Source organism: Bombus bifarius, unplaced genomic scaffold, assembly GCF_011952205.1.
Source record: "Bombus bifarius isolate JDL3187 unplaced genomic scaffold, Bbif_JDL3187 scf7180000009076, whole genome shotgun sequence".
Classification (NCBI taxonomy): domain Eukaryota; kingdom Metazoa; phylum Arthropoda; class Insecta; order Hymenoptera; family Apidae; genus Bombus; species Bombus bifarius.
In genome coordinates, this window is record NW_022884883.1 from 38,937 (window position 1) to 58,047 (window position 19,111).

Below are 19,111 nucleotides of genomic sequence, written 5' to 3' on the forward strand. Positions count from 1 at the left end.
ATATGTTAATATTGTCACGGAGTGTTGTGAGCGTTACTAAGGTTTGTTAAAGGAAAAATGAGCGTGGTAATGCTGTCAGAGTTGAATTAATCGTGGTCGAGAGAAGTTCATCGTGTTGCTGTGACGTAGAAATAGTGTTAAACGAATTCGTGAAGCGCGATATTATATTCAATTTTGCGAGAGTGTTACAATATTGTGTTTATCATACTGTTTTTTTCTGTTAATTTATAATAAACATTCCTACATATAAATTATTATAAACCAAGCTATTGTACCTTGCCAAATGAAATTACTTAAAATTTTCAACGAGAATTGATTGTAAATAGCCTACCAAATAAAAAAAAACCTTCTTATGATCAAACCGAAAGCAATGTCTATCGCCCTCACTTTCCTAGCCAAAATTGTCCTTAACAAATCAGCTCCTCCCTTGGTCTTAGACACACCCACACCTAGCTTTCCTCCGCCACAACATCCTCACTAAAACTTACTAATTCTCTATCTATAGAACAGTCAACATCTCTTTACCGAGGTTCTACCCTTAAACCAATCGCCCACTTAATTTATATAAAGTTACTAGAGTAAAGTGTAATTTATACGTGTCAATTCAGTGTATATCTTAATTGTGACTATTAAGTGTATAATAAAGTGTAATAAAAAGTTCTAGATGGTTGGAAAAGTCGGCCGGCGCCACTCACCCAATTTAACGTTGGATTTCTTCAACGGAACCGTCGGTCAACGACGAAGGTCGTACGCAACTACGTTTGAAGCACTCTTAAACCCGAATCAAATGGAGGACATTTATATCGTCTATCTGGGAAAATCGCATAGTGGTACCAGTTGCGATATACACACCCGTCGCTTGTATTAATACACATACAACTTATAACAAACATGCGAAAATTTCGCTAACAGATATGTAGGGCTATGTTGGCTAATAAAAACCTCTTTTAATCGTGTATCCTAAGGCTCGGTGCAGATGAGCCATATATTATCGTAGGACATCGTTCCGGCGCCTTTGGAAGAGCAGAGAAAGAAATAAAGCTCTCCTGTTTCGCAAAAGAAGGATACATACATATGTATTTTCTTGTTCTTCCAACTCATTGCCGTTGCGGTCATTTGTTGCAAATTCGATCGTTTGCATCGGACGTAAATTTTGAGGTTAAAATCTTCTGTTACAAATTATTAATTAGACCTATTTATAACTTATGCTAATCCCATACGTTATAAAATCTCTGTCAGTGCGATGGAAAACGCAAGGCTAGGCATCTTATAAATAAGTGCATTAGAAGAGGCAGGAATTCTTTTAGAACGGCCATCTGTTACTACAAGAATTATAATAGCAGCAAAAATATATTATTAAGAGCTTCATAATAAATTTAATAATAATGATTTAATTAAGGAAATTATTTACCTTTACTCCTTGTATCTTGAGAGGGCTATGAAAAATGTACATCTCCTTCAAGAGACCAATTAGAATACTTCCTATGATATACAATGCCACATTAAGAATCAAATACTTTCCAATCACCTAGAAGCTCGGCGGGACAGCCAGCGACGCTCGTTAAGGCCCAGAACTGAAGACGACGCGTGGTGAGTTCGAATCCTCGGCATATAATGGAGGCGCAGGAATAGCACAGGATGAGAAAGTTTCTTTTAAAAGAAACATACTACAGGCAAGCGGCCAGCCCCGCCCTTGCATGTGGCGTGGATGGATGTACTTTCTGGGAGTACATGGTTAAACGTGCTTGGTGACAAGCACACAGGGGCCCGACAATCAACTCACCACAACAACTACCATCGTGTCCCGCCCGTGGAGGTTTTAGCCGGTAAGAATCCGGCACTACCTTCTGCCCACCTACATACACTTAGGGTAGTAAGATGTCTATGAAGATTTCCTCCACGTAAAAAAAAAAATTTTTTTGTAGTATGAAAGGAGAGACGTTTAACACTCCCGTATACAAGGGTGGAACACACATAAATGGTAAGGCACTGTCGCCTTTCGACAACACTTACCAGATCTTTTTGGAAGGATCGCGGAGGGATTCCGCTATGCTAACAATTTTATGCTAAAAATAATTATTGGCATATAATAATTTTTGGTGCTAATAATTTTTCCTTTTGAGCATTGGATTTCGAACAATATATTAGACGCGAATCTAGATGTTTGATCCATTAACATCATGTAATCAAAAACGAAATAGATAACAAAATTTGAAATACAACACAGTATTACTGAGTAAATTGACACTATCAATTACCAAGTTCCAGACTTGAACAATATAATCATAGGCAAAACTTGGATACATACCGGTGGTTAGAAGGTGGCGCCTACTGACATTCTGAATCAACTTCAGTAAACGTATTTCTTTGAATGATGAAATTAAAAATGTTACACGAGTAGCGATAATATCGTAAACTGTTTATAATTTAATTAGACATAATGTTACTTATATGCTTGTAAAAAGTTTCTATTTGTAAATTGGTTCGTTAGTTATTTTGTTTTACTTTATTTATATGATCATATATTACTTTATATCCTTTTATTTTATTTCATGTTTTATTATCTCCTTTATTTATTTTATTTCTTCAGCATAATTTTCTTTAAACTGTTCTATCTTTTCTAATAATCTGTGAGTACTGTAATTTTAAAGCCATTGGTTTGGATTCATTATAACTAATATTTTATTGATCTGCGGCATTTCAGTCAATATCACACCATTATGTTATTATTATTATTATTATTATCATATTATTATATGGTTATTATTATATTACAACTGTTTTGTGAATAAACGCTAAAAAAGGTTCACATTATGCAGTTGTTTATTGAAATCATTACAAAGTCTCGTAGTATCTAAACACACAACGCAACACTGAAAACTCGTTTGTCGGAAAGTAGCAGCATTGCTGTCAATGACATTAGCATAGTCGTCTGTGCTATGTGTATCAACACAAGCGTCGGAGGCGTGTATCAGCTGGTGTTGCTATGAGAGTGGTGCAAACAGGCGATCAATGTCAGCCATACAATTCGGATTTAAGACTCAGACTGCGGATTTCAGACGCAGCCGCGTAAGGCACGGCTGTACGGCTAAGGAAATTCCATCTTTAGACGATTGTCAGACATGTACTTACATACGTATAAGGCGGATTCAATATTTGAAAATTATTTGAAAATCAGTTGGAAGTAAAATTTTCAGAATTAACAGACATGTGTTTATAATTTCCAACATCAGAAAGTATTGATTCTTTATTGCGAACGAAATGTCATTTAGATATGTTAAATCTTACACATTAAACCTTCAAAGGAGCAACTCTATTACAAAAATAGTTTCTGAATTCCATTTTCATGAAATGAGCAATTCACGTAAATTATATGATATGCCACTGAAAAAAATTCCTAACTTTGAAGTCAAAAAATGATCGATTTGATGTGCAATGACCCTTATTGGAAAACAGAAGCATGTTGCAGTTATGCAAATGGGTGTGAGCCATACATCAGACGCTACCATCTGATACTTACACTGCCTTTTCTATCGTTACTTAGTATTTTATCTGGTTACTTCGAAACTGAAAAAACTGAGGTTTTACATTTTCTTCCTGTGATTCTTGCTGTTCTTTATTCGATTTAATTAAGTCAGCTTTTCGTAACAGCCTATACCTACAATTATAACTAAGCGTACAGGTAGATAATACATAGATAATAGTAATAGATAATGAAAAATAAATAACAAATAAATAGATAATAATCTATTAATTAATTAAATGTTTCAGATAGAACGTTTTAATTTTATAAAAGGAGCGAGATAGGGAATTTTTATCAAGAAACGACTTGAAATCATGTTATTGAGATATGTATAATTTTATGTGCTAGACTAGGTTAGTTGCGTGGTAGAGATACTTGTATGTGAATATCAGTGCGTGCAAGGATGTATGAACGCGGTGTCTCGAAAACAAAGGAATGTAAACTGTTGAGTTAACAGTCTGGTATGGAAGAAAGTGCTGAGAAGCGCGCAAGTGTGTATCGATTAATATCTTTGGAATCGTTTATCAAATAAATATATAACTATTCTAATATTAATTCCAAGTGTGAATTTAGTGTTCCTATACCATTATTTCGGCTATTAAAATACAAAATTCTGAAGATGTATTTAATTAGTGTTTTTAAATATATGTAAACGCAAACATAGTAAGGAGAAAACAAAGAATAGAAGTGAAAGCTAGAAAAATTTGTTAAGAAATTGATAGTTTCGTAACAACATATATACGTGGTTTTACAATAAAATGTCCTATTTATATTTAAAGGTAGGACTATCTAATTTACGATACTTTGTAATGGAACATTATAAATTGGTAATGACACCTAAAAACAATTAGAATAAATAAATCAGGCTGTTTCTAGATCCTTACAAGCTGCATAGGATTTTCTGACTTTGTTTAAAGGGTTAAAAGTATGAAGAGCTTGAAATATTTCAAATAGTGGGCAAAAATAACAATTATTCCCAAAATTCTTATTAGAGAAGTTTTTTTAAAAAAAGTTAGATCTTAAAATTTAGTCAACTAAAGTCTTTCAAACAGACAATCAGTCTTTGTCCCAACTACGGGAAAATAGGGGAGACCTATTTTTCAACGAGCGGCGTCTCCCACTAACAACTTTCCCTCGAGGGCGGCTAGCATCTTTTTCTAACCATCGGTATGGAGATTGACCAATTAGCAGTAACGCCAATTTCCCTTACTTTCTGAACGAAGGCTTTTCTCGACGAATCCGATGATCTCGTGTCCTTAGACACACCCCAATATAGTTTTCCTCTGTGGCATCATCGAGACGGGAAAGTCATTCTCGCTCGCGATCTCATCGATTAAAGAGTAACATCTTTGCGATCAGTGGTTATTTCACGTTTTAACCAGACTTAGACTTTGTGAGTACGTTCTTTTGTCATCCCGTTGGCCGCGGATTCGTTATTGAGCCTGAGACCATTGTCACTAGTGTCGCGAGTGCCGAACCGCCGTGATCAATTGTCAAGACTGTAATAATTCTATCATTGCAATAAACTACACCTGTGTATACCGTACCAATGGCTAATTCTCGAGAAGATTCATTTGACGCCCACAACCCTACTCCCAGTGCAAATCCGACATATATATGTATTTTCTTGTTCTTCCAACCCATTGCCGATGCGGTCATTTGTTGCAAATTCGATCATTTGCATCGGACCTACATCTTGAGGTTAAAATCTTCTGTTACAAATTGTTAATTAGACCTATTTATAACTTATGCTAATCCCATATGTTATAAAATCTCTGTCAATGCGATGGAAAACGCAAGGCTAGGCATCTTGAAAATAAGCGCATTAGTAGAGGCAGGAATTCTTTTAGAACGGCCATCTCTTACTACAAGAATTATAATAGCAGCAAAAATATATTGTTAAGAGCTTCATAATGGATTTAATAATAATGAGGGATTATTTTAAATTATTTCAAATTTAATTGAGGGAATTATTTAACTTTACCCCTTGTATTTTGAGAGAACTATGAAAAATGTGCATCTCCTTCATGAGGCTAATTAGAATACTTCCTATGATATACATTGCCACATTAAGAATCAAATACTTTCCAATCAGCTAGAAGCTCGGCGGGACAACCAGCTACGCTCGTTAAGGCCCATAGCTGAAGACGACGCGTTGCGAGTTCGAATCCTCGGCATTGGATGCTACTTAGAAAGAAACGGAAAAATGGAAGTTACTCTTTACTACAGGCAAGTGGCCTGCCCCTCCCTTGCGTTTGTTGCGGGTGTACTTTCTGTGAGTGCGCTTGGCAAAAGTGCTTGGTGATAAGCACCAGGGGTCCGAGGAGGAACATTCACGCACTGGTTTACCGTCCCCGCCCGTGGAGGTTTTAGCCGGTAAGAATCCGGCACTACCTCTTCTACCCGTCTACACAGGGGTGGTAAGAGGTGTCTATGAAGATTTCCTCCACGTAAAAAAAAAAAAAAATTTTTTGTAGTACGAAAGGAGACACGTTTAACACATATGTAAATGGTTAGGTGAGATTATTTTCAATCAAAAATGAATTTTTGATCAATATCCAAACGTGTTACGTTGTATATCAATTGTATAAATAACAAGAAAGGATTAATATATCCTTTTAAACTTTGCATGCTGCACAAAAATACAGAACACATTTATTCGCAATATATTCTAATAGAGTTTCATTCGTTTGAAAAGACACAAAAGATTTTGATTGCAATATACTTGCGCCTGCAGTTTGCTACTGGAACAGACGATTGTCAGACACGTACTTACATACGTTTAAGGCGGATTCAATATTTGATAATTTTTAAAAATCAGTTGGAAATAAAATTTTTAGAATTAAAAGACAGACATGTGTTTATAAATTCCAACATCAGAAAGTATTGATTCTTTAATGCGAACGAAATGTCATTTAGATATGTTAAATCTTACACATTAAACCTTCAAAGGAGCAACTCGATTACAAAAATAGTTTCTAAATTCCATTTTCATGAAATGAGCAATTCACGTAAATTATATGATATGCCACTGAAAAGAATTCCTAACTTTGAAGTCAAAAAATGATCGATTTAATGTGCAATGACCCTTATTGGAAAACAGAAGCATGTTTCAGTTATGCAAATGGGTGTGAGCCATACATCAGACGCTACCATCTGATACTTACACTGCCTTTTCTATCGTTACTTAGTATTTTATCTGGTTACTTCGAAACTGAAAAAACTGAGGTTTTACATTTTCTTCCTGTGATTCTTGCTGTTCTTTATTCGATTTAATTAAGTCAGCTTTTCGTAACAGCCTATACCTACAATTATAACTAAGCGTACAGGTAGATAATACATAGATAATAGTAATAGATAATGAAAAATAAATAACAAATAAATAGATAATAATCTATTAATTAATTAAATGTTTCAGATAGAACGTTTTAATTTTATAAAAGGAGCGAGATAGGGAATTTTTATCAAGAAACGACTTGAAATCATGTTATTGAGATATGTATAATTTTATGTGCTAGACTAGGTTAGTTGCGTGGTAGAGATACTTGTATGTGAATATCAGTGTGTGCAAGCATGTATGAACGCGGTGTCTCGAAAACAAAGGAATGTAAACTGTTGAGTTAACAGTCTGGTATGGAAGAAAGTGCTGAGAAGCGTGCAGGTGTGTATCGATTAATATCTTTGGAATCGTTTATTAAATAAATATATAACTATTCTAATATTAATTCCAAGTGTGAATTTAGTGTTCCTATATCATTATTTCGGTTATTAGGATCCAAAATTCTCAACACATATTTAATTAATATTTTTAACTATACGTACAATTTATACGTAAACACAAACGTAGTAAGGAGAAAACAAAGAACAGAAGTAAAAGCTAGAAAAATTTGTTAAGACATTAGTGGTTTCAACATATGTACGTGGTATTGCAATAAAATGTCCTATCGATTTTTAAAGGTAAGACCATTTAATTTACGACACTTTGTAATAGAACATTATAAATTGGTAAAAACATCTAAAAAAACAATTAGAGTAAATAAATCATGCTGTTTCTAGATCTCTACAAGCTGCATAGGATTTTCTGACTTTGTTTAAAAGGTTAAAAGTATGAAGAGCTTGAAATATTTCGACTAGTGAGCAAAAATAACAATTATTCCCAAAATTCCTACGAGAGGAGTTATTTAAAAAAAAAGTTAACTCTCCTTGGCAATAAAAAAACCTACTGAATTATAAAAGATGTTTTGAAAAAATTAAGTGATTACAAAATATTAATTTTCGAGTGTTCTGTTTACGAAAAATCATTATAGATGATGGACTCCCGGTTTGGTTCGGGGCGAGGGTAGCACGCGGATGGAGAGCTCTGTGGAAAAAGTGAAGTGTGAAGGGAGAATGGAGAAGGAAACACAAAGTGATACGAAGAAGTTAAAATAAAGGGTGAGCAAACGAGGAGAAAGTGAAAGAAAAGCGAAAAGAAGACAGGAACGAGAGAGAGATACAAATAAGAAAAACTAGAAGAGAAGAGGTTAGGAAGTCGGAAACACGGCAAAAGAAGTAAGATGGGGAAACGACAGATGGCGACAAACAGTGGAAAACCATGGAACACGGGTAAAGCGGATGATAAGGCAGATTTCAAAACTACATTGGATAAATACAGCTTGTGAGAAAAAGAGACACCAACCAGGGAGAAAGGGGGGAGTTAATGATGGTAAAAATGGAGAAAATGGAAAGAGGATTCGAGACAATGATAAAGGAAATAAAAGGTATATTCGAAAAGCAAGTGGCGGAGATGAAGAGGGAAATGAAAGCGGAAAGAGAAAGAAGGGAGAGAGAGAGAGAGAGAAAGAAGAGTGGGAAATGGAAAAGAAAGAACTATTGGGCAGAGTCAGAAGAATCGAGGAGGAGAAGGACAGGGCAGAGAGCGAGAGAGAAAAGAAGAAGGAACATAGTAATCGAAGGAGTAGACTGGAACGAAGGAAGCAATGCAGAGACAGTAAAGGAGTTCATAAGAGAAAAAATGAAAGTAGGGGCAAAAATAGAAAGAACACGTATGATAAGGGTTTTATTATTTATTTATTTAAATTTTACAATTTGTCCAGTAGGACATTTGGTAAAATATTATAGCGGTATACTAATATAACATGTAGGTGGCTACCCCCAGCGGTGTACCATCATCGTGTTTGTTAGGTTATGTCCTTGTGAGGTCTGTTGGGTGTTTCCTTTTTAATCTTCTTTTTATGCTTGATGTGTCGACCGTTTCCGCTGCCAGCCGGTTTGGGTGCGTTGCTATTCTTTCTCCGTACCTTCTTGCACTTCTGTTAATCTCCTCCTTGACCGTTGGTATTCCCAGGTCTTTCCGAATGTCCCCGTTTCTAACGTACCATGGCGCGTTTACTATTGTTCTGAGTATTTTAAATTGCGTTGCTTCTATTTTGGTTATATGGCTCATTGCTGCTATTCCCCATAGTGCTATTCCGTACGTCGAGATTGGTTTTATGACCATTTTATATATTTGTCGGAGACGAAAGGACGCCGGGGCCCTTCTGGAACTTCAGGACAACACCCTAACCTTGCAACCTACAGCCTAATATAGCCGTAACGAAACAAGAGCAATTATCCAAACCGATAGCAATCGTACGGGATTAGTGACGGTGAGCCTTGGCTCGGGGCGACAGCTCGCCGCCCAACGATGCCGCGGTCAACGGGACGGGCGCTCCGTCTAACAAAGATGCGGAGCGGTGCTATGACCCTCATAAAAGAAACTACCCATGGAGGTATCGGACAATAAAACATGCTAACGGTTCCCTAGGACAATGAATACCTGACGTTGAGGCACGTACACAACACAAGTCCCGGCAGCCCGAGGACCCGCTATAAAACCTGGGTTTTCTCGGCGATTGAGATGTTTTTGCAAACGGACAGGCGGCTTTTGTCCCAAATCGACCAATCGACAGCGACGTCGATCGGAGGATCGTGTGTACGGAGCAGGGAGTGGTGCTCGTGTGAGTTAGAGCAAGGGAACCTGTCCTCCCGTTGGCCGCGGATTCGTTATCAAGCCTGAGGCCCTCGTCACTAATGTCGCGTGCGTGTGTCTGCTGTGTACCCGCGCCTGTTCCGTAACACCTCCCTATCGACAATAAAGGTACCCCACGCGCGACCGGACGATGGAGAACTCCAACGCGGAACCGCTACCTCCCGCGAGCCCTCCCCGGGAGGGCGCCTCGAGCTCGGACTCGGAGTGTGACTCGAGTTCGGATTCGGATTCACACTCGACATCAGAAGTGGGATCCGAACACACGTTGTCGGCGCGGGATCGCAAGAGCATCGTGCGCGCACTAATGCGGTCGCTAGGGAAGAAGAAGAACAAGAAGAAGAAGAAGAAGAAGAAGAAAGGACACCGGGCAACCTGGGTATCGTTATCGCGCTTCAACCCCGAAGCCGCGGACGCAGATCCAGCCGCCTGGTACACAGCCGTCGGCCTGCTCATGACGGACCACCCCCTGAAAAACAGCGCACTGTATTCTGCCCTAAACCGTGCCCTAGAGGGTCCGGCAGCATATTGGCTTACGCAAATATTGAACGGCGACGAGCTCACCTTGCCAGATTTTAAGGAACAATTCGCCGCGCACTTCGGTGGCGAAGAAGTAGCAGCCGCGTCGCTAATCAAGGTAGCCGAGGAACTACCGCGGGACGGCGAAACACCAGGGGTGTACGGAAATCGTATCATCACCCTCCTGGGGTCGAAGTGCCGAAATTCAACCAGGGAAGAGGTACTCGCCGCCACCGCCCTCCATCTGCTGGCCTTGCGCGACGAACGTTTTAAACGACTAGCGCTCACGAGTGACATCACGTCGGTGAAACAATTCCAAAGAGAAATGAAGCCCTTCTTATACGCGGAGTGGCCAACGCCCCCGTCGTGGTGGTCATCAGCGAGCTCCGGAAACAGGCAGGTCACCCGCCCCCCGGACCAGGTGCGGCCACTGCGGTATTTACGGACATTCGACATCCGAATGCCGCAAGGGGGCGAAGTGGGAACCGAAGAAGGACCCCCGACGCCCGGAGGAAAGCCGACCGGCTGTACCACCAAAAGCGTTGTGCTTTCACTGCCACAAGCTGGGACACATCGCGTCTCGCTGTCCATCGCGGCGAGAAGGAAAACATCGCCCCGAGGGTGAGCGCCGGGTTGATGCCTGCGTGGTGGAAGCCCCGACGGATAGACTAAGCCAGCAGGGTGAGTCGTTTCCATTCTACTTCGATTCTGGAGCCGAATGTTCGTTAATTAAAGAGTCCGCAGCCTCGAAATTTTCCGGCAGAAGAACGACTCACGTAGTAGTACTGCGAGGAATAAGAAATACGTGCACGGAAAGTACGTCTCAGATTCTGTCCACCGTGTGTATCAACGGTCTTACATTGGACATAACTTTTCACGTTCTTGCGGACAGCAACTTAAAGTACGATATCAAGATTGGTCGTGAAATTTTAAGCCAGGGTTTTGACGTAAACATTACACGAGACAGCGTTGATATTTACAGGAGCAAGGTGATTAACGTTTGTAGTAAAGTCGCAGAGGTCGCGGTCGATATTAACGAGGTCGACACCGACGTGATCGGTAACGATAAGGCTCGATTGATTTCCATCCTCGAAAGTTTCAAAGAATCATTCATTACGGGCTTCCCGCGTACTCGCGTAAGTACGGGTCAGCTAGAGATACGGCTAATCGATCCCAACGTCACCGTGCAACGAAGCCCCTACCGACATAGCGAGCAGGAGCGCAGGATAGTACGCGAAAGGATAGACGAATTAATTAGAGCCAAAATTGTAAGGCCTAGCAATTCGCCGTTCGCGAGCCCCATGGTACTCGTGAAGAAGAAGGACGGCACGGATAGATTGTGTGTAGACTTCCGAGCGCTGAACAAAAACACGGTCGCGGATCGGTATCCCTTACCCCTTATCGCGGACCAAATCGCGAGACTACAAAACGCGAGATACTTTATCACCCTGGACATGGCCAGCGGGTTTCACCAAATTCCCATTCACCCCGACTCGACAGAGTATACCGCGTTCGTCACCCCCGACGGCCAATACGAATACCTAACGATGCCGTTCGGACTGAAAAATGCCCCTGCCGTCTTCCAGAGGGCCATCCTCAAGGCCTTAGGCGTAGATATCACGGGCAAATTGAGCGGGAAGAGTGACTCGAAGGAGTACGTCGTTGTGTTGGTCGACGCATTCACCAAATTCGTATACTGCGTCACATCCGCAAAATAGACTCCAGTAACACCATCGAACCACTTAAGTCGGCTATATTCTTATTCGGCAGTCCCTGCCGGGTAATAGCGGACCAGGGAAGATGCTTCACAGGCAAGGAGTTTCAAAGCTTTTGTAAAAACAGAAACATTAAACTCCACCTGATAGCAACCGGAGCTAGTAGGGCCAATGGACAAATAGAGCGTGTAATGAGCACACTAAAGAATATGTTCACGACGGTAGAGACGACTAGAGATTGGTCGGTAGGATTTGGTTTCGTGTGGGGCCTTGCCTGGTTTGGGTATCATTATGATTTGTGCCAGTTTCCAAGTTTTTGGAAAGTATTGTATTCTTAGTATTGCGTTAACTATTATTGTGATTTGTCTTATCGCTTTTGGCGGAAGGTTTTTGAAGATTTTGCCGTTAATTAGGTCGACTCCTGGTGCTTTATTATTTTTTGTTTTCTCAATTATGTTTCCGATTTCTTGTGCTGTTGCTTTGGGTATGGTGTAGTGATTGTCAGTTGGTATACTAGTAGTTAGCGCATCCTCGTCCGTATGACTATTGTGGTTGCTGTCGTTGATGTTATGTGGGGTGAATGTGTTGCATAGGTAGTTGGAAAATTCTTCAGCTTGCTCTTCGTTGCTTCTTGCCCATGTGTTATCTGCTCTTCTGATTGCTGGTACCATTTTTATTGTCTTCTTTATCTTTTTTTTTTTGTGGCTTTCCATAGGGAGTAGTTGTAGTTCTCGTGAGCAGATAGTGACTCGATGAAATTTGTGAACTCGTTGTTGTTGTGCTCTTTTATTTTGTTTTTCATTTCTTTTGCGAGTTTGTTTAGGTGTTTTTTGTTTTCTTTTGTTCTGTGTTTTTGCCATTTTGCTTTCGCTTTTATTTTTTCTCTAATTTTTTCGCGGATGTCTAGTGGAACTGTTTTTGTTTGTCTGTTGGTTGTGTCAGGTATAGTGGTTGCCCTATGATAAGGGTGAGGGACAAAGACACAATAATAGTGGCGACGATAAAATCAATGGAGGAAAAAATGAGGATAATGAAGGAACAAAGCAGATTGGAAAAGGGGGTATATATAGATGACGATCTGACAAGAAAAGAAATTGAGCTACAGCAACAAATAAGAAGGATAACTAGATTAAGAAGGGAAAAGGGCGAAGATGTGAGGATGGAATATAAGGAACTAAAAATAGAAAACAGATGGTACAAGTGGAACGAAAATGAAGAAAGGCTAGAGGAAGAAAGAAATAGAGGGGATGAAAAATGAAAAAAGGGGAAAGAGGAGGGGGGCTACAAAGGGGATGAAAATGTGCTTCTGGAATGTGGCAGGGCTAATAAATAAGGTCAAGGAGGTGTGGGAATATTTGAAGAAATTCGACGTGGTCAAGCTCACGGAAACATAGATAGAGGAAGACAATTGGGAAAAACTAAAATATAGACTACCCAAAGAATTCGACTGGAAATGCAGGGCAGCAATGAGAGTAAGGAAAAAAGGAAGAGCAAAGGGGGAATAATAACGGGTATAAATAAGGAACTGAGGGAAATAGATTACAAAGAAATAAGTGATAATATAGTGGAAAGAAAAATAGTATACAATGATAAGACGTATAGGGTAATGATGGTTTATAATCAAGACCCAAAAGGGACATGGAAAGAAATAGAGGGAAGAGTAGACGGAAGAGAGGAGGAAGTGATGATCATCTGCGTTGATTGGAACGCAGGAAGAGGGAGAAGAAGGAGGGCCGATAAACGAGGATCTAGGGAAAGAAAAAAATAGGCGATCAAAAGACATCACGATAAACATGGAAGGAAGAACTCTGTTGAAGTACCTGGAAGAGAGAGGCTGGATGATAATCAATGGAAGAGATTAAGAAGGGGAGGAGTGGACATATATCGGGGAGAGAGGAAACTCAATAGTAGATTATGTGATTGGCAATCAGGAGGCGACAAAAGAAATAATCGACATGAAAGTAGGAAAAAGAACAGAGTCGGACCACGTGCCGTTAGAAATAGAAATAGGGGGGCCAGACTCATAAAAAAATGAGGGCATGTTGCGTCGCATGGAACAACTGCATACCAGCCGACGCTACCTAGCAGCCAGCGGCCCACCGATAGCCTTCCAGACCCTCAACAAACTCAAGGACCCACCATAAAACGGCACTTTTTAGCTGCATTGTTTCCACACGTTTGTCAGTCAAACTATTGCCTAGAAGTATTTTCGGTTATGTCAGAGTTCCGGAGAAGTCCTTGAGTTTATTAGGCTTTCAAAATTCACGGAGAAAGCGGGTAGTCACCGAACGGAAAACCGAACACATGGCCACTGAAAACGACTGGTTTTCCCCAAGAATGAAGTCACCTCGATCCACGTTGGTGGGAGACTTTCCCATATCCTTCTTCATTAGCAGGAGTCATAACCAATCGGCATCGCGGATCTTTACCCTCACTTCCTTAACGAAAGGTGTGAATAACGAATCCGCGTTCTTCATTCATAGGGCCCACCCACACCAAACTTTCCTCCGGAAAAGCACAAGAGCGAAAAGCTCAGTCTCAATCAAGCATCTCTTCAAGCAGTCAACAAGTCGAATACAGTGAGCGATAATCCGACCAGAGAGTCCTCGATACACCGCATTCAATCATTGCATGCCAATGCTTGATTACCCCAAATTAACCAACGAGTCTCCAACGGAATTAAGGCGCTTAGCCCACACTATTAAGCAACATATATGTGCTTTAAACAAATTAGGACAAGTCAACCCCGATAACAGTGCTCTACTTAACTGCATCATTTTGTCGAAGGTACCATTAAGTATCCAAAAACAATGGGAAATGACGCTGTCTGACCACGAAGTGCCTCAGTATAGTCATTTGCTAAAATTCCTCGAGAAATTAGCACGGAACTCCAGACCGCTTCCCACGGTTCAACAACCAAGAGCTTCACCAGAACAAACCATTCGGACTCGTCAACGCGCCCCACGAGGGCATGTACTTACAGCGACACAAGTCACTCCAGCATGCCCTACCTGTCAAGGACAATACCCGGTTCATTCAAGGCCAAAACTGTAAGTAAACGCTTAAAGGACTCTACAAGGGCGTCTTTATGCTTGAACTGTTTGAAGAAGGGGCACATAGCGCGTGATCGTCACGCCGGCTCATGTCGAATGTGCGGAGGACGACATCACACGCTGCTACATCCGGAAAAACAGCCATCGAGGTCGAATTCCTCCACCTCGAGCCGAAGTCCCTCCTCGTCAAGCAGGAGAACAGCATCGCCCCCGTCACCGACAGGTAAGCGGAAAACCGCGAAGAAACACAATTCTGGGGCAACCCGGACGAACTCGCCCACCAGTTCATCCGACAGACCGAAATGGACACATACGCGTAAGCAATGACGCCAAAAATCCAGAACTCCGACAAGGACCGAAGATACCCGACCAGCAGCTTCCGAGGAATTGCATAATGACATAGTGACTACAGCCCAAGTCCACATACTAACCAACAAACAGCAACCGATCCAGTGCCGTGCGCTCCTCGACACCGGATCCAGCATGAACTTCATCACAGAAAGGCTTGCAAACATCCTCGGAATAAGGCAAAGGAAGTGTTCGGTCCCAATTGGAGCTCTCGATACATTGACGACGACATCAAGGCGACTCATAAGGGCGACGATTACCTCCATTGACGGCAAGTACGAATGCACATTGGCATTTCTCGTCATTCCAGCCATAACGCACCTGATCTCAAGTCAGCCCATCGATCGTTCGGCGCTTGACGTATCCAGGAATATCAAGCTAGCCGATCCCCGATTTCATGTGCCTTCCCCGATCGATGTCTTATTAAGCTCGGGCACAACTCTTTCGTCGATGTACGTCGGACAAATCAACCTGACGCGACCGGACGAACCGGAACTGCGCTCGCAAAAACACTATTCGGCTGGGTAATCGGGGGGAGTCCAACTTCCTCAACCGCGACAAACACTTTTCACGCATCCACGACGGCTCTGCAAGTAGACCTTACGCGGTTCTGGGAAATCGACGAAGGACCCCTAATCAAACACATCTCAGAAGCAGAGCGACGATGCGAAGATCATTTCAGAGCTCACACCCGACGCACCAGCGAAGGACGATACATCGTCGCTCTCCCGTTCAGCGAAAAGATCCCGTCGCTCGGATCATCCAAAGCATTGGCAATGAAACGACTCGCATCCCTCAACCGCCGATTCCAGCGCGACAGACGCTTTGAAGCCGATTATCGAGCGGTAATCCAAGATTATCTAGATCGAGGACACATGTCAAAAATCAGTCCCGACAACACCGACGAAGGCGGGTATTATCTACCACACCACGCCGTGATCAAGGCAGCGAGCGAAACAACGAAACGCCGAGTCGTGTTCGACGGATCCGCGGCTAGCAGCACCGGAGTATCATTAAACGACACACTCTATAGAGGGTCCAAGTTACAAGAGGATCTATTCAATATCCTGCTTAGATTCCGTCTGCATCAGTATGTACTCACCGGGAACATCGAGAAGATGTACAGGAAATTCCTGGTGCGACCAGAGGACCGACAATATCAACAAATCGTTTGGCGTAACAAGGAGGGGGAAATCGAAATCTACCAACTTAATACCGTGACGTTCGGGTTATCGGCAGCTCCATACTTGGCCCTACGGTGTCTCAAGCAGTTGGCAGACGATGAAGGACATCGATTTCCACGAGCGTCATCGGCTCTGCGACGAGACTTCTACGTCGATGACGCCCTCACCGGAGCGGACACGAAGGAAGAGGTACTGCCCCTCAGAAAGGAACTAACCGAACTTCTCCAATCCGCCGGTTTGAACATTCGAGAATGGGCTTCCAACGACCAGAGCATCCTCCAAGGGATATCCGAACAAGATAAAAGCCGAAGGTTACAATTAGTTGAGTATCAAACCCTAAAAACACTCGGCATATTTTGGGATTCCAAGGACGACGCAATACTCTACTCGGTCGAAGCTAACGCCAAGACCTCTTGGGTTACAGAGCGATCCATCAGCTCGGTGATCGCCAGAATCTACGACCCACTAGGATTGCTTGCACCAGTGATCGTTCGAGCGAAGATTATACTTCGAGTCTGGTCGCTAAAGGTCGACTGGGACGAGGCCCTGCCAGCGGATTTGCATTCCGAGTGGAACCGTTACTACACCAAACTATCACTACTCAACGAGGTACAGTTCCCACGCAAGACCATAATAAAAACACTCATCGAGATTGAGCTCCACAGCTTTTGTGACGCCAGCGAAAGGGCATACGGAGTCTGTGTCTATCTGAGGTCTCTCGATCATTACGGAAACGTCCAGACACGACTACTCACTGCGAAATCGAAGGTAGCTCCGCTCAAAACGCAAACCATTCCACGACTTGAACTGAGTGGCGCTCTTCTACTCACGTCACTAATTGCAATCATAAGGCAAGCATTGCATATCGAGGTAAAGCGTACAGTTTATTGGACGGATTCCACCATTGTTCTTCAGTGGATCAATTCGTCACCTCACACACTGAAAACATTCGTCGCAAATCGCGTAGCCGAGATACAGAACAAAACTAGCTTCACAGATTGGCGTCATGTTCCCACCAATGACAATCCGGCGGGTCTGATTTCTCGAGGACAATCAGCCGAAGACTTCCTGCAGCCTAACATGTGGCAAACTGGACCACGGTGGCTGCAACAACCAGAAGAATGTTGGCCGATGTGGAGTCCAACACGTTTAGCCAACTTACCAGAACAGAAAGCAGCAACTTGTCTCGCCACAACTCCTGTCGACAACAGCCTCTTGGACAGATTTTCATCGTGGCCAAGGTTAATCCGCATCGCCGCTCGCTGTCTCCGGTGGAGACAACCACAAAACCGATCGTCACCACTAAGCGCAGAAGAATTACGGATTTCCCATGACAAACTCATTCGGTTATTCCAACATATTCATTTTCCAGAAGAGCTATCCACGCTCCGGAAGACTCGAAATATGCCGGTCAATAGGAAACTCCAACGACTCAGCAGTTTATAGACAAGGCAGGAATATTGCGCCTCGGGAGCCGACTGAGTCAAGCACCGATGGCTTTCACACATAAGCACCCGATCATCCTACCCAAATCTCCGACAACGTCCCGGATCATCGAAAACGAGCACAAGGTCAGTCTGCATGCAGGTACACAAGCGATTTTATACGCAGTGAGACAGCGATACTGGCCCATCGATGGCAGAAGTCAGGTATGGCATACGATCAAAAACTGCGTCTGCTGCGTTCGTGCTCATCCACCACAAGTAGATTACATAATGGGTAATCTGCCGGAGGCTCGAGTAACTGAATCTCGATCATTTACAAACGTCGGCGTCGATTACTGTGGGCCATTTTAAATCAAGGAGAAACGAGATCGCAACCGTCGACGGGTCAAGGTGTATGTAGCCATCTTCATATGCCTAGCAGTCAAGGCGGTGCACATCGAACTCGTTGGAAATCTCACGAGCGAATCCTTCATCGCCGCTCTTCGTCGATTCATCGCACGGCGAGGGTTTTATTCGACCCTCCATTCCGATAATGGCTCAAATTTCATCGGCGCAAACAACGATTTAAGGGAGCTCTACGAATTGCTAAAATCGGAAGATCACATCGAAAAGGTAATTACTTTCCTAGCCAACAAGCAAATCGAATGGCACTTCATACCCCCTCATTCTCCACATTTCGGGGGACTATGGGAGGCAGCGGTGAAGTCCTTCAAATATCACTTCAGACGCATCGTCGGTAATGAGTTGTTTACGTTCGAGCAATTCAATACACTTGTCATAGAAATCGAAGCAGTTCTCAACTCCCGACTATTAACACCCATATCCACTGATCCCAAGGATCTCCTCGTCCTCACTCCGGGTCATTTCCTCATCGGCGAGTCATTAATGAGTGTGCGTGAGCGAGATTTCAGGGACACTCCATCCAACCGGCTCTCCAGATGGCAGCATATCCAAAAACTTAAACAACATTTTTGGAAACGCTGGCATAAGGAGTACCTCAATCAATTGAACAATCACAGTAAATGGACCAAGGGTGGACACAACATACAAGAAGGTACAATCGTCCTCCTCGGAGAAGACAACGTTCCATCGATGCATTGGCCCTTGGGCCGTGTAGTCAAGGTCTATCCCGAAGCCGATGGCATAATACGGACAGCGACTGTGCAGACATCATCGAGCCTCCTGGACCGCGGCGTCAAACGACTGGTCCCCCTGCCATGTCAATCAGTTCAAGATGAGTCCGGACAATCACTGACATCAAAGGAGGTGGATCACACACCCACATATAGAACTTGA

At 42.5% G+C, this 19,111-nt stretch overlaps 1 protein-coding gene and 1 non-coding gene across 2 annotated transcripts; both read left to right on the forward strand.

Moving 5' to 3' along the window:
* The first annotated feature begins 1,919 nt into the window (after window positions 1–1,919).
* Window positions 1,920–2,024, forward strand: LOC117213433. The gene has a single exon (XR_004488653.1). It is a non-coding gene; the product is annotated as a U6atac minor spliceosomal RNA (small nuclear RNA).
* A 14,037-nt stretch (window positions 2,025–16,061) lies between these two features.
* LOC117213432 lies at window positions 16,062–19,111 on the forward strand. The gene is made up of 3 exons (XM_033458773.1): window positions 16,062–17,611; window positions 18,385–18,706; window positions 18,806–19,111. The coding sequence occupies exons 1-3, from the start codon at window positions 16,062–16,064 to the stop codon at window positions 19,109–19,111; spliced, it is 2,178 nt and encodes a 725-aa protein (XP_033314664.1).